At 51.6% G+C, this 21,916-nt stretch overlaps 2 protein-coding genes across 7 annotated transcripts in view; one reads left to right on the top strand and one right to left on the bottom strand.

The window, feature by feature from the left end:
- Positions 1 to 13,039, bottom strand: POLR2H (RNA polymerase II, I and III subunit H). Of its 2 annotated transcripts, none has more exons than XM_044004512.1 (5): positions 12,929 to 13,039; positions 3,564 to 3,647; positions 1,071 to 1,164; positions 687 to 770; positions 1 to 366 (listed from the first exon to the last, which is right to left on the bottom strand). In XM_044004512.1, exons 1-5 carry the CDS (start codon positions 13,020 to 13,022, stop codon positions 249 to 251), a joined length of 474 nt encoding a protein of 157 aa, XP_043860447.1. In that variant the 5' UTR covers positions 13,023 to 13,039; the 3' UTR covers positions 1 to 248. The 2 variants fall into 2 exon arrangements, with proteins under 2 accessions (XP_043860447.1, XP_043860449.1); XM_044004514.1 differs by lacking the exon at positions 12,929 to 13,039 and adding an exon at positions 8,604 to 9,113.
- The window catches only part of CLCN2 (chloride voltage-gated channel 2), a 24,362-nt gene continuing 14,540 nt past the window's right edge, over positions 12,095 to 21,916 (top strand). The window contains exons 1-13 of one of the 5 annotated variants that reach the window (XM_044004498.1): positions 12,432 to 12,570; positions 12,719 to 12,863; positions 15,862 to 16,018; positions 16,244 to 16,375; positions 16,769 to 16,897; positions 17,014 to 17,147; positions 17,285 to 17,362; positions 17,486 to 17,564; positions 17,861 to 17,986; positions 18,701 to 18,785; positions 18,932 to 19,033; positions 20,523 to 20,607; positions 21,007 to 21,162. In XM_044004498.1, the coding sequence (XP_043860433.1) occupies positions 15,862 to 16,018; positions 16,244 to 16,375; positions 16,769 to 16,897; positions 17,014 to 17,147; positions 17,285 to 17,362; positions 17,486 to 17,564; positions 17,861 to 17,986; positions 18,701 to 18,785; positions 18,932 to 19,033; positions 20,523 to 20,607; positions 21,007 to 21,162 (1,263 nt within the window). In that variant the 5' untranslated portion in view covers positions 12,432 to 12,570; positions 12,719 to 12,863. Of the gene's footprint in view, positions 12,571 to 12,718; positions 12,864 to 15,861; positions 16,019 to 16,243; positions 16,376 to 16,768; positions 16,898 to 17,013; positions 17,148 to 17,284; positions 17,363 to 17,485; positions 17,565 to 17,860; positions 17,987 to 18,700; positions 18,786 to 18,931; positions 19,034 to 20,522; positions 20,608 to 21,006; positions 21,163 to 21,916 lie in introns of all 5 variants that reach the window. The other 4 variants (XM_044004500.1, XM_044004497.1, XM_044004496.1 and 1 more) reach the window with 4 other exon arrangements.

Genomic DNA, 21,916 nt, shown 5'->3' on the forward strand with positions numbered 1-21,916 from the left:
TACAAAAAAAGCACAGTTTAATCGAACCATCACATAAAGCATCTGAAAGCTGCTCAACTTGAGCTCTTCCAAGGGGGCCCCAAGTAGAGGCCAATAGCTAGTTCTCCACTCAGTTCAGACTGAGAGACCCCAAGTCCATTCGGTGAAGGAAGAACCGATTCCTCCAGAGAACAGGGCCCTTCCTCAGCCACTGCTCCTCACAATGGAGTCGCATTCAGGGGGTGGCAATGCCCAGGGAGAGGGAAGGCTCAGAAAGCCAGCTTCTTCATCAGGAGGTACACACGGGAGTCCACTTCAAAGCCGTGCAAGTTGTTGGCATCCCCCTGGAGTCTCATGAGCAGGCCCCCGTAAGACACATAGGCAGAGCTAAGGAAAGAGGATGGCGCCCGAGTCAGCCCAGTTTGGGGAGCAGCTTCACCTCAGCAGGGCTTCTCGACATCCGGAGGCCAAAGATAAGGGCAGGAAACCGAGCCCCTGAAGGACCTCCCAGAGAAGGGGACAAGTCCTATGCATGAGCCTGGAGGTCACCAAAAAGGTCACAGCCCGGCTCTGGTTCAGAATAGAGCCCGAGGCACTGAGAGCCCACTCTTCCCCGACCCCACCTCCCAGCCGTCTCTGTGACCAAAGCCCAAGCTTTGGGAGCCAGTCTCTTCTCCAGGAAACTTCTGGGCTGGGAAGGTACTTACAGGCGAGTGGCTGCTTCCGTAGAGGTCTCGTCCCCCTCGATTCTGTACACTTTCCCATACATCACATACTCAAACTGGTCAGCCCTGTGGAGCAAAAGGCAAACATTCCTTGGGTCCCTCTCCCCCACCCGCATGTGTCCCCAGGCACAGCCATCAGCAGAAACCACCGCACCCAGAGCCCGGCAGAGGAGAAACCCCCTAAATACTTGTTGACTGAGCTCTCCTAGGTAGCAGACAAAGTGGGGATGATTTCCCTCTGGTGCCCCAGGTCCTGCCGAGCCCCAGGCATCCAGACCTGGGTTACCTATGGTCACCAAAGAAGTAATCTGAAAAGACTGCAGTCAAAAAAGCTGGTGGAATACCTTCTCTTCCCTGCTCCCTCACCTGGATGGCCGGTCATCTGTGGGATTATATTCCCCATCGTCCAGGGTCCCGTCTTCATACAAGGTGCTAGCTATCACCAACCGGAACTTGTCACCTGAAAAACAACAACTCTGTACATTCTGTCATTCGAACTCAACTTTCTTCACTCTGTTCACTGAAACCTGGCTTCCCCCTGAAGCTGCCTCTCTGCCATGAGGCCAACACCCTAGCTCATGCCAAGCTGGATGGTCTTGCTGCTTCTCTGACCTTTCTCTTCTCCAATCAATGGTTTCTACAGCTCTGAATGTGTCACTGCCCTGCTCAAACAACTACTCTAGTTCACTAGGGCCTACAGCAGGATTTATTGAAAATATAATGAGTTATATATGCTTTTTAGATATTAGAAAATTTTCAAAAGTCAATATAAAATGATATTCTAGAAAGTTATACTCTTTGATAATCTATATAATTGAGATATATACATGTTTTCCAAACAGTACCAATTTCAATTGAAATTGTTAATTTTCCTAATCACAATGGTCCTATCTAGTATATGGCTTTCTACTCCTATATTCTCAAATGTCTTCTCTAATTTAGCAGCAAAGGGAAGAAAAAAAGCTGGATTATGAATCAGAACTCTGATTCTGCCCTTAACTGGATTAACTTTATAGTGCATATTTAAATTGTGTTCCCTCCTTCAATATAATGTAAGTTCCTTGAATATAGGAACCATTTCATTTTTGTCTTTATATCCCCATTGCCTTATTTTTTTTTTGTTCAGTCTTATTATTTTCCAGTTACATATAAGGATAGTTTTCAACATTTGTTTTCATAGGATTTTCAGTTCCAAATTTTTCTACCACCCTCCCTTTCCTCCCTCCTCCCCAGGACAGAAAGCAATCTAATATAGGTTATATATGTGCAATCACATTAAACATATTTCTGCATTAGTCATATTGTGACAGAAGAGTCAGAGCACAAAGGAAGTAACACACAAAAAGAATTTATAAAAAAAAAGAACTGTGGTTTAGGAATGCAGATTAAACCACATTGTTTCTACTTTTTACAGAAGGATTTCTTAACATAGGCTAGGTACATCAATTTTATAGTGATAGAAATATAGATACAGATATATTGACAACTCTTTCCCAACATTACAGCTTCCCCTTTTATTTTATACATTTAAAAACATGATTCTGAGAAAGGATCCACAGGCTTTTCCAGATAGCCAAGGAGATACCAAAAAGCTTAAGAACCCTGTAAAATAGAATTAAACACAAATTCTTTAGCCTGGGATTCAAGGCCTGCCCGTTTGGTTCCAAGCCTACCTTTGGGGCCTAATTTCATATCACCTTCCCCTTTCCCTCTTCCCATCCCCACAATTCACTGTGTTCTGTCAGACCAGACTATCTGTTCCATGAACCTGACACTGCCCACCCTGAACACTCACCTCTCCCTCCCCCTCCTCACCGAGGCCTCTCACATTCTTTTTCTTACTTGCTCCCAGTGCCACCTCCATGAAAATTCCCTGATGCTCTCGGCTGAAAATACTCTCTTCCCCTTGAAATAGCCCTAGAGCACTTCTCATCTGGATCTCTCCTCTGCCCCCATCACACTGTTCTTGCCATTATCCAGATCTGTCACTATTGCATCCTTATCCGTCCCCCTCCCCAGCAGAAGGCAAGCTCTTTGAGGGCAAGAACTGTAATTTATGACCTCTGTATTCACAGTGCCTTGTATACAGGAGGAACATAAATGTTGGTTGAATTATCACACCACTTCCTAAGCTTTCCTCTACTTCTCTGGATGCTTCCTATCTGTTATCTTTGACAGCACAAGAGTCTCACATTCATTTACCATCCATGGTTCGGTCATCCCTCAAATGCTGACTATGTGGTTTGGTTCCAGTTCTTCACTAGGACAAACACTGCCACTGAGAACATGTAAGTGCTACAAGTCTTCTCTTTTTAACAACAAAGTCCTTGAAAACACCAAGTCACAGAACACAAACAATTCTGTGGCTCTTGTTGTGCTCCGCAACCCTGCCAATGCATCTTGCTCCCAACAGTGTGACAGCGCCGCCACTGCTCCCCCCCCCCATCCCCAAACAGGAAAGGCTGTCATTTTTAACTCCTTGGATATTTAATGGCAATAAGGTGACACCTCTGCATTGCTGCCCTTCCCATTTCTCTACTTAGAAAAAGGCTGAGCAAGTTTTAGGTGGTTACTATTTGTTTCTTCTTTGGAAAACTTCACAAAATCTAAAAGTAAATCTAGAGAGAGGATTCAGGGGATGACACAGAAGCAAACGGGCCATTTTTGTTATTTTTCCAAAACTGTAAATGATGTTTATCGTTTCAAGCACAATCTCTTCCTTCTGGTTTTGCTCTCCAATGCTTGCTTTTGTTGATGGTGTCTAATGTGGAATACAAATCATTTTCAAGCACTAGCACTTCCCAACAACACTAGAAAGAACAGCAGATTGTCTGGTGATCTCTCCTGTCAAACACTCACCCAAGTCCACAGGATAGATCTGGATGTTCACGTCTAAGATGAGGTCCATCTTGAAGGATTCACTCTCACAGTGCAGGCGAGATACTAAGACAAGAGAGAAATGATTACAGTAGAGATGTTTGTGGAGGCAAGAGGAGATAACAAAGGACATCCAAGCCTCTGGTTCCTGATCCATCTTCCACCACTGATTCTCCGTGAATTGGGACAAATCACTTTCTCTCCCCTAGAAAACTTGGCCATTTCCATTGATATAAAATGAGCAGGTTGAACCAGATAATTCCTGGGGTCCTTTCCAGTGGCTGCTGTGAAAGAGGCCAATAATGGAGCACCCCTATAGAGTATCTGATAGGAACAGGACAGGACCCCCAAACATGGGGAGGTACATGCTGATGCTGGGGGGCAAAGGGAGACAGATGGTATGGAAGTGGTTCTAACAAGAAGGGATGTGTTTATTGGGATTAGGAGTGCAGTGGGTGTGTCTCTCTTGTCCAGAGAGGTTATGTGAGAGGTACGGGGAGAAATGTCTTTGCATTTGGTGGAAAGGGAGGCAGTGATCTCAATGGGAGGAAAATCCCTTTGGAAAAGTAGTAAGAATGAGGGTCAAAAAAACAAAAGGGGGGGGGCAGCTATGTGGCACAGTGGATAAAGCACCAGCCCTGGATTCAGGAGTACCTGAGTTCAAATCCGGCCTCAGACACTTGACACTTACTAGCTGTGTGACTCTGGGCAAGTCACTTAACCCCCATTGCCCCGCCCCCCCCCAAAAGAATGAGAGTCAATGAATATTGGGCATAAGCATATTATGGGAGAACCTTGGAAGGAGAGAAGGAAGCACAAGATGCCCTGGGGCAATGGGGAAGCAGTTAAGACACCCCACTTGGGTGGGGGGGGGAAATCCTCCTGGAAGGATAAGAATGTAGAGAGGTCTCCTCTGGAAAGAAAGTATCTTCTGAAAGGATGAAACAATTCACCAACAAACATTTATTAATGTGACAGGCCCTATGCTAGGTGCTGAAGAAACAAAAAAAAAGCAACAACAATAGTACCTAGCCATCCTCAATGAACTTAAATTCTAATAGGGAAGATGACAAATAAGCAAATAGGAACAGACACCAGATACATCGAGAGTATCTAAAATAATCCAGCTTTACCTTCAATGATCTAACTCCAGAGGAGAAGACCCTAACAGCTGAGAAGACGGAAATCTGGATCCTGCAGAGAGTCATGGGTTCTTGGAGGCAGAAGAAGGGAAAGCATTTCAAGAATGATGGATGGGCTGAGAGGTGGGAGATAGAGGATTGTGTGTATAAGGAACAAGTTAGTATGGCTGAAGCTTTGAGTGAATGGAGAAGAGGGAAGTATAAGAAGAACAGGAAGCAGCCAGGCTGTGAGGAGCTTTAAATGCCAGCATTTATATACCAGCGAGTCACCAGAGTGCAATGAATGCAATGATCTGGCCAGACCCGAGCTTTAGGAAAACCACTGGGAGCTATACGGAGGATGGAGGAGAGAGGACTAGCTAGGAGGCTGTTTGTCCAGACAAAAGGTGATGAGGACCTAAACATGCGTATTGACTGTGTCAGTGGAGGGAAGACTAGCTTTTGTCTCCTTTTGTATCCCAGGGGTTCAGCACTAAATACATGTTTCCTGACTGACTGAGAAGGAGATTGGACCAAAAGATGTTGTGGAGAAAGAAACAGGATTTGGAAAATGACTCAATATGTGGGCTGGGTGAGAATGTGTGAGGGATGAGAACGATGCCAAGGCTGTGACTCTGGGTGACAGGAAGAATAGTGGTATCCCACATCCCAGTCTGGAAGCAACCTTTGGAAGGGCAGCTTTGGGTGGAAAGACAGTGAGTTCTGTTTTGGACACATGAAGTTTGAGATGCCTAGAAACATCCAGTTCCAAATATCCAACAAGCAAATGGCAGGATGCAGGATGGGAGATCAGGAGAGAGACCAGGACTAAATGTATAGATCTGGGAGTCATCTGCCTAGAGATGATCATTGAAAGCCCAGTCACCACGCGGGAAGGTAAAGAGAAAAAAGAGAATGGGGATCAGATCAGGACAGAGTCTTGGAGGGGCTCCTCACAGTGGCTGTCTTGTAGACAAGCCTATTTAGGTACATGTTGTCTCCCTGTTAAATGTAAGCTCCTTGAAGACAGAGACATCTTTCCCTTTTTCTCTCTACATCCAGCACATAGTACAGTTCTTGGAACATCGAAATGTTTAATAAGTGCATAAGGACTGAGTGATTCAACTCCCTCTCCCTCCCCAAGTCTTCCTTCTCCAGAAGCACAAGGGTGCTCTTTAACCTAAGAGCCCCTTCCCCCTCTCCCACACTATGGGTACTTTCTCCCCTCCTTGACTTCACTAAGGTGACCTTCCCCCTCCCTGAGATGATCTCCCCCCATTACATATGCATATGTCAATATTTTTTCAATCTGTTCCAACCCCTCAGCCCTCACTTCTTTCCTAGGCCTTACAATGGCCACATTCTCCTACATTCCCCATTTTCATCTCTTAGTGAACCACTTCAACTCTACACTGTCCCCTTTCCTCCTGTCTCTAGCCCCCTTGTCCTTTCTCCAAACTTGCCTGCAATGTCCCAGCTTTGAGTTAATGCAACCATCTGCTGCCTTCACTCACAATCTTGTGCTGCTGAATGAAGCTGGAGGAAAAACCACAAAACCATGCTGACTGAATCCAGGACAAATTTATGGTACATAATCTCAACTGAGCCCTCACTGCAGCAAGGTAACCCTTCTAGACTTCCCTAATGGATTAAATACCTCACTAATCAATAATCCACTGTTGGTAGAGTTGTGAACTGATCCAACCATTCGGGAGAGGAATTTGAAACTATACCCAAAAGGCTATAGAACTGTGTATACCCTTTGATCCAGCAATATCATTGCTAGGTTTATATCCCAAAAACATCCCCCAAAAGAGAAAAAGATTTATTTGTACAAAAAATATTTCTAAGCAGCTCTTTTTGTGGTGGCTAAGAACTGGAAATCAAAGGAATGCCCATCAGTTGGGGAATGGCTAAACAAACTGTGGTATATGATGGTGAAAGGATATTACTGTGCTATAAGGAATAACAAACAGGATGATTTCCGAAAGGCCTGGAAAGATTTACATAAAGTAATGTATAGTGAAGTGAGCAGAACCAGAAAAGCGTTGTGCACAGAGGCAGCAATATTGCTTGACAAAGAACTGTGAATGATGTAACTATTCTCAGCAATACAATGATCCAAGACAATTCCAAAGGACTAAAGATGAAGCATACTATCTACCTCCAAAGAAAGAAGTGGTATTGATGGAACACAGACTGAAGATGCTATTTTTTTACCTTCTTTCATTTTTTTCTTTTATTCGAGTTTTCTTATACAAAATAACTAATATGGTAATATTTGACATAATTGCACATATATATCTGCTTACTGCCTCAGGGAAGGGGGAGGGGAAGGAGGGAAAAAATTTGGAACTCAAAACTTTAAATAAAAATGTTTATTATTTTAAAAATAAATCTAAGATCTCTTGCACTTAAAAAATACCTCACTAATGCCTCCTCAAACCTCCCATGGCTCCTCTCAATCAATAACTTGCCTCATATTTCACTGAAAAAAATCGAGGCTATTCATAGAGAAATCCCTCTTCCTCCCATTCACATCATTTAAATCTTTTACCCTCACTCTCTCCTCCTCCACCTCTCTCACACGAAATGGCCCTTCTCCTTGTGAAAGTAAACCCCTCTACATACACAAGGGATCCCATTCCATCATGACTCCCCCTTTTGTCAATCCCCACTTTTTCACTCATTTCAATCTCTCTCTGTCTACTGGCTGTTTCCCTGGGGCAACAAGCCCACGTCTTCCTCATCCTCAAAAAAAATCTCAATTGACCCTGTCAATTTCAACTCTGCGCATCTGTCAATTTCACCCTGAGTTCTCTTGTCGATTTCACCAGTATCCCGCCTTCTTTCCTCTGACATTGCCCCCATTCTGGTGAAGGCCCTCCTCCTCTCATACCTGGACTATCGCAATAGCTGCTGGGGAGCGGGGAGGCTGGGGGGGGGGGGGGTCTTCCTATCTCAAATCTCTCCCCACTCCAGTTCATCCTCCATTCAGCTATCAGAGATTTTCCTAAAGGGCCGACTCAATCTTGTCACACACACTCACTCACACACACACACACACACACACACACACACACACACACACTCTCGATAAACTTCAGGACTCCCTTCTGCCTCCAGAAACAATACTCTGAGGGGCAGCTAGGTGGCGCAGTGGATAGAGCACCGGCCCTAGATTCAGGAGGACCTGAGTTCAAATGAGGCCTCAGACACTTGACACTTACTAGTTGTGTGACCCTGAGCAAGTCACTTAACCCTCAGTGTCTCGTCCAGAAAAAAACCCAATACTCTGTCTTCAAAGCCCTTCATTACCAAGCCCCTTCCAGTCTTCTGATGCCTCACTCCCAGGCCTGTTCTCTTCTGCCCAATGACACCGGCCTCCTGGCTGCTCCAGGAACACGACCCTCCACATCCCGCCTCCAGGCATTTTCTGTCCATCCCCCCTCTGCTTTGACCACTGACCTCTCTGGCTTACTTTAAATTTCAAGTAAAATTCCACATTCTACAGGAAGCCTTCCCCAGCCGGTGCCTTCTCTCTGCTGATTTCCTAGTTATCCCGTATATAACTTGTCAGTACTTAGTTGTTTGCACAGTTCGCTGCACATAGTATGCGCTTAATAAACTGACTTGATTTGGATACGTTTATGGAATGACTGATGGGGAAGGGATCGATCTCCTCTTTGCTGGGGTGAGAAGATTCAATGAGGAGTCTCCTCCCTGAGGAGAGGGAGAGGATCTCCTTGCGGGCGGGGTCTTCTGTCAAGGGGCGGAGGGGGAAGGTCTCAGTCTGAGGAGAAATGTGAGGAGGGGTCTCCTCAGTGACGCACGGTGAGGACCGGGGTTTTTCCTCATAGGGTGCGGGTCTCCGGGGGCGGGGGGGGGGGGCGGGCCTCACCTCGGTCGAACTTCTTGCCCTCGGGATCGATATCCTTCACGTCGAAAATGTCCTCGAACAGAATGCCAGCCATGGCTGGCCACAGTAGGCAACGGAGGCCAAACCACCGCGAGCGCGAGGCCGGCGCGAGAGCCGCGCAAGACCAGAGCCGCGCGTGCGCAGCAGCGCAACACGCAAGCTAAGGGCGGATGTACATAAACGTAGTTCCGCTTCCGCTCCTCTTCTTCACCGTTTCCTGCCCCACCCCCTCTCGCCTCAGGCCGCTGGCCTCCGTACGACCCTGTTCAGAGCATGCGCGCTTCGCCAAGGGGGCGGGGCCCGGCTCAGCTCGTGGCTCTCTGGGCACCAGCTCCGCCCCTGCCCGTGACGCCACAACAGTTTCTCGGGCCTCCTCTTCGCATTCCGCCTCCCCACACAGAGTCTTAGTACAGAACATGAATCTAGCTGTGTATCCCCGAGCCGCGGGAGCCGGAGACCTTGAAAACCTGGATCTCTGCGGGTGAAGAATAGAGTTCTCCCCGCCCCTCGACCCCGGTCCCGCCTATAGTCCCGCCCCTAGCCCCTCCAGGGCCTATAAGAACACTGGACGCGTTCCCCGCCTCCGACCCTGCCCCTCCCCCCAAGCCCTCAAGAAGATACAGAGTGAGCTCTTCCCTCCCTCTCCCCCGCCTTCTGGATCCGGTTCCGCCCTGAATCCGTTCGGGCCTATAAGGGCACAGAAGGAGCCGTCGTCCCGCCCAAGGCCCCGCCTCCCCTCTCGGCTCCGCCCCCAGCCTTGACCTTGATCTGTCGGCTCAAAGTCCAGCGAGCGCCCCGCCCGTCCTCAGGGCGCCCCGGGGCTTTGGCACACTCTGTCCCCGACCAGGGTCGGGCCTGGGGGCTGGTGCGGGCTTCGCCTCCCTCCTCCTCCTCCTCCTCCTCCTCCTCCTCCTCCTCGGTCTGGGCCGGCGGCGGTGAGCACGTCCAGTTTTCGAAGTGATCGCCTCCCCCGGGCGGCCAGACCCGAAGTCCTGGGACGTGGCCCCGCCCTCCCGGGGATCTGCCATGAGGTCATCGGGAGGTGGCCCTGCCCCCTTCCCCAGCGCAGCCCACCCTGACACAGCCTATTCCTGGCACTGCCACGCTACCTGTCCCTGGTGCTGCCCACACCTGGCACCTGCCCGCCCCACCCCCACTCCATCTCGGCTTCTACTCCCCCTAAGCACTCGCCCCTTCTCTGCCAATCCCTCTCCCCACAGACTTCTCCTACCCACCTCACCTGCCCCTGGCAGTCCCCCTCCCCCACCCGCATCCACTCGAGTGCTCGAGAACACAGTGCCTCTTCCCCTCCTTCCCCACAGAGCTAGCACGTCAGCAGCTCCTCAGGTTTCGGGCCTGGGACCCTGCCAGGAAAAAGCGACCTCTGCCCCCCCACACCCCTGCCTAGTTAGGGCCAGCTTCAGGGGAGCGGCCTCTGCAACTCCCTCCAAGGTTCTTTCCCTTTTTTCTGTCTTCAGCTTCCCCTAGGCTTCCCCATCCCCATTATTCCAGCCTAGCCCATCATATCCAGGCCCAGCTACCAGCAGATGTAGCTGCTAAGAAGGGCACACAGACATAGAGAAAAGGTCACCATCCCACCCCGAAAAGAATGCAGTTCCTAATAACCTTGCCGTCCACATCATTTCCATTGATGATTCTGTCCTCACTCTGAAGCCAGGAAAACATCCCCAAATCACACCCAATTTTTCTTCTCCCATTGAGAAATCAGTTAAAAAATTCTTATTAAGTGGTCCACACAAACATAAATGACAGCATTTAAACACAACAGACAAACATGAAATGGTCCTTTCCCTTCAGGGGCTTGGACCCACAAAGCAATGTGAAACACCAAATAAAGTACAGCAAAGCAAAGGAGAAGCTCAAGGTGCCCCAGGAAATTTTCAGGAAGGAGCTAGTACTTTTTGCTGGAGAGTTCAAGGAAGGCCAACAGAGGAGGTGACACCTGAGCTAAGCCTTAAGGGCACAGGAGTATTAAGGATTAGATGGAAGGAAGAAGTAAATTCCAGGCAGGGGGCACTCCCTTCATCATTGCACTGAAGCAAGGGAAACGGCATGTTAATTTCAGGGAACTAATAGTCCAGCTTGGTTGAATAAACGGATGAATGAATTAAAAAGTCTTTATTTAATCATTTCCTTTGTGTCACACACTGTGGGAAAGATAGTGTTCATGAAGACAGAGTAATGTGAAATCAACTTGAAAAGCTAAGTTGGAAGCAGATTGAGGAGGACCTTAAATTCTTGGCTGAGAAATTTGAAATTCATAGCAAAGGCAATAGGGAGCCACTAAAAGTTTTAGAACAGGAGAATCATAGTCAAGCCTGTGCAGGAAGATGATCTGGCAGCCCTGTGAATAATGGACTGAAAAGAGGAAAGACTAGAGGCAGAAAGGCCAGTATACTCCAGACAAGAGGTGGAGAGCACCTGAATGAAAAGAGGCTCTGGACCCCGTCCAGAAGGACATGAAGCATCTAAAAGAAGTTGGGTGGGGGACATTTGGCATCTGGAGAAAGTTTCTTGGCTATCATAGCCCAATATGACCCAGCCTCTTATCCTTTCCTCCTTGAGGGCAGGGCCTCTCACTGTCACATATTAAATATCTAATCGTTGTTGGCTGATTGATTGATTACACCCTTGTCCCCTTCACCTGCCACCTACAGAACGATGCTAGGTAAAGAGCACTGGATCAGGAGTCAGAAGACTTGAGTTTGAATCCTGTTTCAGCTACCTAGATGACCTTAAACAAGTCACCAACCTATAAAATGAGCTAGGGTAGAATGGCCTTCCCAAGTAGGATTCTAAGATCTAGGATCCGTGAGGAGCAGCTTGGAGAGTGGTTCCTTCTATCTCTATTTCAAATCCCACCTTAGTGCCCTTACCTGAAATCCTATCTGCCCTTGAGTGAGAATTCAGGAACTTCCCCCTAAGTCCCTAGGTCCTGGAGTGATGAGGCTGGAATAGATCGTGCGGAAAGGTGAAGGGAATAAGGCAAAGAGAGACGGGAGCTTTGGTGGGAGATCAGGGGACCCCGAGTTAAAAACAAGTTGCTGGGGCGAAGACCCAAACACAATTCTCACTCCCCTGATCCAGCACTCCGTGGCTTCCCCACACTGGCCTGTAACCCATTCCTTTGCTTGGGCTGGTATCCCTCCCCCGGGTTCCTAGGATCACAGATTTCGCTCTAGAAGCGATCTTAATATCACAGCTCTTAATATCTTAGAGCTGAGAGGGACCTTAGACGTCCTCTGTACAACGCCTTCATTTTACAGCTCTGGAAACTGAGGTTTGGAAACTTCTCCAAGGTCACATAAAGCTGGGACAGGAACCCAAGTCCCCTTGCGTCTAAACACAAGACGGTTCTTCCAGTCTGGGGGCGGGACGGCAGAGCTCCGCAGGGCCTTCGAGGGGAGGGCCTAGCAGCCAAGTGGGAAGAGCCGAGAGAGGGGAGGGGGGACTGCCCTAGGGAGAGATCTCCGACTGCTTGGGCTCCCTGTTTCTGCTCTCCCCCAGCCCCTGCGGGGACCTGGAGCAGCTTGGGGCTCGGGGGGGGGGGGGCTCAGTGGTTCCCGGGGCCTGAGCTGCCCCCTCCGGGCGAAACAGCGCTGCCCTGTCCAGCGCAGCCCAGCCCAGCCCAGCCCAGCTCTAGGGAACCGCCCCTGGCCCGCCCGGGAGGGGAGGAGACGGAGGGGAGTTGGGGAGACACCACCAGTCTCGGGAGACACTTGGGAGCCTGCGGGGACAGGGCTCGAGCCGAGCAGGCAGGGGTGCTGGGAGGGAGGACAGCACTGAAGCCGGGGGAGCCGGGCTTGGGGCACTGAGTCTGAGCTGTCTGGAGCCGGAGCCCCAGGCCGGACTGTCCTACGTGGAGGAGATGGCGGCAGCCGGGGAAGAAGGGATGGAGCCCCGGGCTCTTCAGTATGAGCAGACCCTGGTGAGTAGCCAATCACTGATCCCTCTCCACTGGCCGCTGTGGCTACTGCTTGGGGAGGAGGGGGCGGGAGGAGGGGGGGATGGTTTTTTTCTGGCCAGAATGTAGTGATTGCCGTATTTGCCTCTTTCCCCTGCCCCCCCCCTCCCAGCACACACACCCCACATACACGGGAGCAGGAATAAGCGATCTCCTTATGTGGAGAAACTGAGGCAGGCATGGAGTGAATAACCGAATTGTCAAACGTGCCTAAGATCTGAGCGGAGGGGCTAGGGAGTACTGGGCAAAAGCACCAGGTGAGATGTCCCCGGGTCACCATGATTGTCCCCACCCCCTCCCTGACTCCTTCTGCCTCTCTCACCTGGGCACTGGCCAGAGCCCCAGCACCACCCACCGCAGGGGTCCTTGACCTTCTCTTCCTCTTCTGCTCCATCTACTACCTGCAGGGACCACATTCCTCATTCTCACGGAACTCTTTACCAGTCCAGAGCTGGGCAGGAACTGTGGCTCAGACAGAGTTGGGGGTGGAGGGGAGTCTCTTGTACTTTTTGCATGGGCCAGTTCAGCCTGAAGCCAGACCCTGGGTGGTAGGGTGGAATGCAGGCCCAGTTTCAGTCCTGGACCTTTATGTCCTCTGAGCCCATTAGGGGGCCTAGATAACTGGGGCTCTGGACTGGGATGACTCACTGATCTCCACTGTAGTTTGGCATTTCAGCTTCCATTTATCTCCTGCCAGCACCCATTGGGAGGGCAACCAGGGTAAGGGGGTGCTCCCCAGGTCCGAATCCAGCAGCTGGGATGGAACCTCAGCTCTAGGGAAAGACAAGAGGAGAGAGTGGAAAAACAGCAGCCAGCATGGGCTAGAGCTGACATCAGAGACTGCCAGGGGTGGCCTGCAGTGAATGAGGGAGGGGCTGGCCAGCAGGGTCAGTTGATGGGGTCAGTGGCTGAGGAACAGGGTGATTTCTAAGGAAGAAGAACAAAGGGAAGGAGAAGGCAGTGAGCCTGGTGAGGATGAGAAGTGGGAGGGACCAGAGATGTCCTAGGGCTGGGGAAGACTTCAGGCATTCTCTGGGAAAACCCAACCTGCTTGTGGGAGTCTCTCAGGGGGAAGTAGATGCCTGAGCTGTCAAATCTGTGAGGCTTCTACCTTAAAAAGTCCTTCTTGGAGGCAGCTAGGTGGTTCAGTGAATAGAGTACTGGCTCTGGAGTCAGGAGAACCTGAGTTCAAATCCAGCCTCAGACCCTTGACACTTAATAAATGTGTGACCCTGGTCGAGTCACTTAACCCTCATTGCCTCACCCTTCTCAGGCTCCCCAAAGCCAAGCTTCCTTCTCTTGAGTTGTTCTCTCCCCTTCATCATCCTTTGCTAGATGATGCTGTCTGCCTTCTGCTTCCCTTGCCTTCCAAACGTCTCTCTTGTTGCTCCCCCCCTTCTTTATGCCTATTGTCTTTTCCTTTCTCTTTTTTCTCTCTCCTTCCCATCTGCTACACTTTCCTCCTCTCTTCCTTATCATCTTTCTTTCATTCCTTTCCTCTCTCAATTACTTCCCCTCTGTCCTCCATTATTCTTTTCTTTCTCCTCTCTCCTTCCCCTTTCCTCTCTTTCCTTCTCCCTTTTGATTTTCCTTCCCTCTCTAGCCTTTTTTTCCTTCACTTCCCTGTTCTCCTCCCCTTTCCCTGTATTCTTTTTCCCTTCCCCCCAACTTGTCTCCCTTCCTCTGCCTTTTTTACCTCATTCTCTTTCGTTTCCTTTCCTCTTCTTTCCCTTCCTCTCCCCATCAATTTCCCTTCCTCTCTTCTACTCCCTCCCTTCTCTCTTGTCTCCTTCCTCTTCTTCTCTTCTTCTCCTGCCTTCTTTTTCTCTTCCTCTTGCTATTCCCTTCTCTCCTCTTTCTTTCCTCTCACTTTTCTTTTTCCTTCTTCCCTCTCACCTCTGTCTCTTTCCTCTCTTCACTTTCTCTTTTCTTTCCCTTCCTCTCTCCACCCTCTCTGCTCCCCTCCCTTTCTTTCTCCTTTCTTTTGTCTCCCCTCTTCCTCCTCTTTTTCTTTTTTCAGTCCTTTTTCTTTCATTTTCTTTCATTTCCCCCTTCCTTCTCTTCCTTCTCCTCTTCCTCCCTCTCCTCCTTTTCTCCTTCTTACCTTTTCCCTTCTCTTCCCCTTTCCCCTCTCTCCTCAGTTTGCCTGCTCTCCCTACTCTCTCCCCTTCCTCCCCCTCTCTTCCTTTTCTCTTTACCTCCCCCCTCTCTTCTCTTTCCCTTACCCCTTTTCTCCTTTCTGTCTCCTTCATCTCTCTCCTTTACCTCTTCCCCTTCTCCTCTGTCTCCCTTTTCTTCTCTTTCCTCTTCCTCCCCCTCTCTCCTTTCCCTCTCTCTACTTGCTTCCCCCCACTTTCCAGTCCCAACAGGAGCCCTTTGTGTCATGTAGCTCTGCGGGTGGTGGCCGGAATTTACTCTCCTTCTCCCCCCGCCACACACACCCAGCTTGGCTAGTCTAAACCAGTATCTCAGTGATTTTTCCCCATTCCCCACACCCACCCCCACCTCACCATCATCTAAGCCCAGAACCTTAGGCCCCTCAAGTCGGCTCCTCCCCCATCCCCTCCATGAAAAGGTTTCCCATCCCCCTCAAGTTACCCCCTCCTTGCAAAGGGGATATAGGAGCCCAGAGCAGAGTTGGAGGGGCCAAAATGGAATTTCCTCCTCCCCAAGGAGTTTAGGGAGTGTATCTCTGGCTCTCTGCGTCTGGCTAGGCTGGGAGGATTGGGGAAGGGTGAGAAGATTGGGGGGGGGGACAGAAAGAGGATTAGAAAGGCAGCTGAGGCAGCCCCAGGCCAGGGAGGCCCAGAGAAAACATCGTGATAGGGATTGCAGTACCCCCTTTCCCTAAGCCAGGGAGTCCCGGGCGGATCTGGCCTTCAGCTCTCCGGCCTCCCCCGGTCAGTGCCCCACTGCACCCAGGGCTCCCTGACCTTCTCTCCTCCTACTTCCTGACTTTCTACCTCAAGTTTTCAGTTGTCCAAGAGCTCTGTTCCTTATCCATGACCCTCAACCATAGGACAAAGGCCCCAGAAGGCCGTCCCCACTGCAGACGGGCCCACACACTGTGGCTTGTCCTCTTACTGCTGCCCCAGCAGCCCCCACACACTGTAATGTCTCTCTATTGTTCCCTCCAGTCCTGCTCTATTGGGAATGCCCCGGGTGTAGGAGGAGGTAATGGGCATGGGCAGGGCTCTCCTTTGGGTCCTTGTCCTCCCCCCACCCTGCCTAACACCCCTCTCCCCGCCCCACCAGATGTATGGCCGATACACCCAGGACCTCAGTGCTTTTGCCAAGGAGGAGGCTGCCCGGATCCGACTGGGGGGCACTGAGCACTGGAAGGGGCCTCCTTCTGCCCGAGCACCCCCTGAGCTCCTGGAATATGGACAAAGCCGCTGTGCCCGATGCCGCAGTGAGACCAGGGGCAAGGGGGTGGTGGGGCAGCAAGGCCAGCCAGGTGGGGTGGGATGGGATCAGAGCAGGGGCAAGAGGCAGGGGTAGGGGGAGCTGGGCCATTGTTCAGAGAGAGACTGAGGTGATCAGAGTCTGGGGATGAGGGTGGAGGTGAGGGGTGGGTGGGGAAGAAGATGGCCTTGGGCAGTGCCCCCACTCCCTCCCCCTCCCTTCCTTGCCCTAGTCTGCTCTGTGCGCTGTCATAAGTTCCTGATCTCAAGGGTTGGTGAAGACTGGATCTTCCTGGTGTTGTTGGGCCTGCTCATGGCGCTGGTCAGCTGGGCCATGGACTATGCTATTGCTGCCTGTCTGCAGGGTGAGGGGGGCGGGGCAGACTGCTGTGTCCTGGCCTGCCCTGTCCAGGGTCCCCAGTAGCCACTCCACAGCCCCACCACTGCCACTCACTGACCTCCCCAACCTCAGTCATGGCTTCCCAGTAGATCCCAGTAGATCTCCAAGCCATGCTGACTGCTTCTGCTCCGCCATTCCGCTGCACAGCCACCTGCCTCCCCTCCAGTGTCCATGGCCACCACTAACGACCCTCATAAGACCACATTCCTCCCAGTCTCCCACCCCTGCCTGCCATTTCTCAGGAAGACTTGGTCGTATCCTTGTATCCCTGATACAAGCTGAGAGTCAAGGGTGCGTGGGGGGAGGGAGGAAGGGAGGGAGGTCACCAGCTGGGAGTCAGCATCCTGTGTCCTTCCAGCCCAGCAGTGGATGTCCCGAGGCTTGGACACCAGCCTCCTCCTGCAGTATCTGGCCTGGGTCACCTACCCTGTGGTCCTCATCACCTTCTCAGCAGGATTCACCCAGATCCTGGCCCCTCAGGCTGTTGGTAGGGTAAAGAGAAAAGGGGGTAGGAAGTGGGAGCTATGGGAGGTGTGGGAAGGCAGACTGCCTTCCCACCCAGATCCTGGCTGACTCCGCTGCTGCCCCCGCTCCCTCACCCAGGCTCTGGGATCCCAGAGATGAAGACGATTCTGCGGGGGGTCGTACTGAAGGAATATTTGACGCTCAAGACCTTTGTGGCCAAGGTCATCGGGCTGACTTGTGCCTTGGGAAGCGGGATGCCCCTCGGCAAGGAGGTAACCTCAGAATGGGCAGACGGCAGTGGAAGGGGGTCTGGGAGGAAGAGCCCTGGCCATGAGGAGTCACTGCAGAGGAGACCAGGTCTCTTGGCCAGGGCATGGTGATGCACACTCATGCCCCTCTCCCTCCCCAGGGCCCATTTGTGCACATTGCCAGTATGTGCGCAGCACTCCTCAGCAAGTTCCTCTCCCTCTTTGGGGGCATCTATGAGGTAAAGGTGATGCTAGGGTCAGGGAGGACCACAAGGGGATGAAAGAGATGCCAAGGGATGAGGCACTTGGAGACTCTTCACTCTCATCCAGTTGCCACAGCCCGTCTTCTTTGGTCCCCTCAGAATGAATCACGGAACACGGAGATGCTGGCTGCAGCTTGTGCTGTGGGTGTTGGCTGCTGTTTTGCTGCGCCCATAGGAGGTAGGAGCCCTCAGGTCTGGGGCCCCATCTCCTGGTGAGGCAGGGAATTGTCCTTATTCATCCCTCCTTGTCTGCTCCCTTGCCCTGACAACCTCACGTACCCTGAGATATAGCAGGTATGTCATAGAGAGAATACTGGACCTGGAGGTTAGAAAGGCCTGGATTCGAATCCTGTCCCAGACAAGTCGATGACCCTCTCCTCTATCAAGTGAAGGAATTGGGCCTCATGATCTAAGGTCCCTTCCCACTCTGGTGCCACCTCGGGCCCACCTCCCGACTTTCTCTCCTTCCTTCAGGCGTCCTGTTCAGTATTGAAGTCACCTCCACCTTCTTTGCTGTCAGGAACTACTGGCGGGGCTTCTTTGCTGCCACCTTCAGTGCCTTCATCTTCCGTGTTCTGGCTGTCTGGAATCGGGATGAAGGTGGGTGAGGGATGAGTTAGGTGGCCTGAGGTACAGGGCTGGGAAACGGGGTGATATCGAGTAGCCTTGGTGTCCGCCTAACCGTGATCACTAGCACTCCAAGGCCTGCAAGAGCTTTACCAACATTGTCTCATCTGATCCTCACGGACCCAGGGACCCATTTGATAGATGAGGAAACAGCCAGAGAGAGTTGAAGTGCCTTGCCCAGGGTTTCACAACTAGTTAGTTTGGGAAGCAGGAGTCAGACTCGGGTCTTCTGGACTCCAAGAAAAGTACCACACCCCCTAGTTTCTCTCTATCTTGTCTTCCTTTGCCGCAATGTAAGCTCCTGGGGGGCAAAGACTGTTTGGCTTTTGTCCTTGTATTCACATCAACCAGAAAAATGTTTGACGCCTTAACCCGTGCTGGCCGAGTTTAACTGAATGGCCTCATCCTGATACAGTGAAAAGAGGACTGGTGGAATCAGAGATGAAGGAGACCTGGGTTCAAATCTTGCTTCTGATACTTACTGCCTTTGGGATTGTGAGTCACCGAGTCTTCTATGGCCTTGGTCTCCTCCTCTGTAGAATGAGGATGGTGCTGGATGACTCTGAGGTTCCTCACGCCTCAAGCTTTAGGCTGCTAGGAATCGAATGAGGGGAGTGCCGAGGAGGCAGTTGGGGGGAGCCCTTTGGACCAAGATTGCCTCGCTCTGCTTTCTCTCCTTCCTCCCAGAGACCATCACTGCCCTCTTCAAAACTCGATTCCGCCTTGACTTCCCTTTTGATCTACAGGAACTCCCAGCATTTGCTGTCATCGGGTGAGACCCAGAGGTGTGGCGAGAAGGGCTGGGGTAAAGGTGCAGGCAGAGGAGGAGAGAGGCGGTGGATGCGGGGAGCCTGGGCAGTCCAGGGCCCAGGGGAGGGGGGTTCTTCTGCCTTACCCTCTTGCTTCCTCCACTTCTAGAATCGCAAGCGGCTTTGGGGGGGCCTTGTTTGTCTACCTGAACCGCAAGATTGTCCAGGTGATGAGGAAGCAAAAAACCATCAACCGCTTCCTCATGAAGAAGTGAGTGGTACCCAGCCCTGCCTGGCAGAGGTCAGGTCGGGGTCTGAGGTTGTGGGGCAGAGAGGAGTGAGTAGGAGGATCACAGAACCAGGGCTGCTGGAAGGGACCCCAAAGGCCATCTAAGTCCTCCTTTTACAGAGGAGGAAACTGAGACTCAGGGCAGTGAAATAATTTGCCTCAAGTGCCAGATGGGGATGTGAGCCCTGGTGTCCTCTGATTCTTTCCGTTGTGTCACACCAATTACCCCCTCCCCCAAAGGACAAAGGGCATCCAAAGAGCAGCAAGAGGGCAGAGGCCAGGCCACAGCCTTTCCAGGCTGAGCCCAGATAACATAAGGAGTGACAGGAAGCAGGCTGGCACCCAGGATTCTCATGAAGGACTGAGGTGCCTGCCTGCCCCTCCCACCCTGCAGCCAACCTCTGACCTCAGGCCCTTCCTCCTGCAAGATGATGGGGATGGTGAGCTTGGGGAAGTGGAAGGGTCCCAGCTTTGCCACTTCCCTGAGGGACCCCTAGCTGGTCACTTTTCTCAGCTGGGCCTCATTTTCCTCTGAGACAGCAGGGTCAGAGCACTGTCTAATCTCAACCTGAAGGCTGTCAAAGTGCTTTGAATACACTGTTCTTTGCTGCTCACAACCATCCTCCCATCCTCAGTGTTGTGGATAGAGCACCGGCCTTGGAGTCAGGAGGACCTGAGTTCAAATCCAGCCCCAGACACTTGACACTTAGTAGCTGTGTGACCCTGGGCAAGTCACTTAACCCCCATTGCCCCGCAAAGAGAATGAAGGACAAACAACAGCGTCCTCCCATCATACAGATGAGCAAGCTGAGACTCCCAGAGGCAGAGGCTCAGCAGTGGTCGCTAGGACGCCTCCTCCATCTTAATACTGATGATCCAATGATCCGTAGGGCTCTTCCAGCTTGACCTTCTGGCTTTGAGAATGGGGACTGAAGAAGAGGGGGAGGGGACCGGAGAGAGGGGTGGGGAAGATGGCTAGGGGAGGTGGCTCCTCTTAGCATGGGGGTGGGAGGTGGGGAGGACAGCTCCCACTGGAGCCCAGCACGTGAATAAACAAGGATGGCTTCCTCCTGGTCCTGACCTTCACCCCAGGGTCACTGAGAGCTGGAAGCAGCTCCTTCTAGCAATCTCACACAATGGGCCCTTCAGTGAGGTGTGGGAGGAGGCTCAGCCCGGGGTGTGTGACCAGAGGGTTGGGGGAAGAACTGCTTACATTGACTTTGATGAGAGCCAGGCTCAGAAGGATGGAGCTCTGCCACTAGCTTGTTGTATGGCTGTGCACAAGTCCCTTTCCTCTCTGGCCCTCAGTTTCCCTGTCTGTAAAATGGGAACCTCTAGGGTCCATCCAAGCCTTAGCTCTCTGGGCCTCAGGTCACTCATCTATAAGTGACCCCATGCCCCCCCCAGCTCCAGATCGATGCAAGATAACCCAGCCTTCACCTCTCCCAGCCTTGACTTCTCTTGTCTTTAGACGCCTCCTCTTCCCAGCCCTAGTGACCCTGCTCATCTCCACCCTGACCTTCCCACCTGGCTTTGGCCAGTTCATGGCTGGACAGGTAACTTTCCATGACTCTGCCCTGCCCTGCCCTTTCTTTTCTCTTAGGCCTTTTGTTTACACCCCCTTCATCTCCTGGCATCCCCCACCCCACCCCCTTCTGCTCCCCTACCCAAGAAGCCATCCCTCCTAGCAAGGAACAAAAGAAGAAAAGGTGGTGCAGACACCTAACCTGCAGATCAAGTGTATGTAGTACTCCATACCCAGAGTATCCCACCTCTGCTCCCACCTCATGATAAAACACAAACTCAACCCTCTTGAGTCCAAAGCGTACCCACCCCCTCTTCAGATGAGGCTCCTTTTCCCCTCAGCTCTGAGTCTTCTTCCTAGGGTGTCTTCTGGGCCCTGGGGTCTCCCCCCTGCTTGTTTCTCTAGCCCAAATAACCCTCTCCACCTTCAGCTCTCACAGAAGGAGACCCTGGTCACTCTGTTCGACAACCGGACCTGGGTGCGCCAGGGCATCATGGAGGACCTGGAGATGCCCAGCACTTCCCAGGCCTGGAGCCCTCCACGTGCCAATGTCTTCCTCACCCTTGTCATCTTCATCCTCATGAAGGTGTGAGGCCTTTCTCCTCCCAGGACAGTGTGGTAGAGTGGGAAGAGCCCTGAAGTGGGTAGCAAGGCTCCTAGGCTTTGAGTCCCAGTTCTTGGCCTTTCCCTGCTTGGCCTCAGACGGCACAACCAGGAGCCAGGGATAGAAGTTATCAAGAGACAGATTCAGGGCAGCTAGATGGCGTAGTGGATAAAGCACCAGCCCTGGATTCAGGAGGACCTAAGTTTAAATCTGGCCTCAGACACTTGACACTTAACTAGCTGTGTGACCCTGGGCAAGTCACTTAACCCTCATTGCCCTGCCAAAAAAGAGAGAGAGAGAGAGAGAGAGAGAGAGAGAGAGAGAGAGAGAGAGAGAGAGAGAGAGAGAGAGACATATTCAGGCCCAGTGCAAGGGCAGTGACAACTTGGGAGATGGTGGGCTCCCCCAACTAGCAATCTTCAAGTAGAGCATAGAGGACCCCTTGTTGGGAATGTGAGGATTCTGGTTCAGGGGGTGTTATTGTTCTTTTTTTTTTTTTCGGGGCAATGGGGGTTAAGTGACTTGCCCAGGGTCACACAGCTAGTAAGTGTCAAGTGTCCGAGGCCGGATTTGAACTCAGGTACTCCTGAATCCAGGGCCAGTGCTTTATCTACTGCACCACCTAGCTGCCCCCAGGGGGTGTTATTGTGACCCCCATGGCCTAGATTGGATGACCGCTGAGGTTGCTCCCATCTCTTAAATTCTGGGATGCTGGGCAAGTCATGTAATCTCCAAG

This window comes from Dromiciops gliroides, chromosome 4 (assembly GCF_019393635.1).
Source record: "Dromiciops gliroides isolate mDroGli1 chromosome 4, mDroGli1.pri, whole genome shotgun sequence".
Taxonomy (NCBI): domain Eukaryota; kingdom Metazoa; phylum Chordata; class Mammalia; order Microbiotheria; family Microbiotheriidae; genus Dromiciops; species Dromiciops gliroides.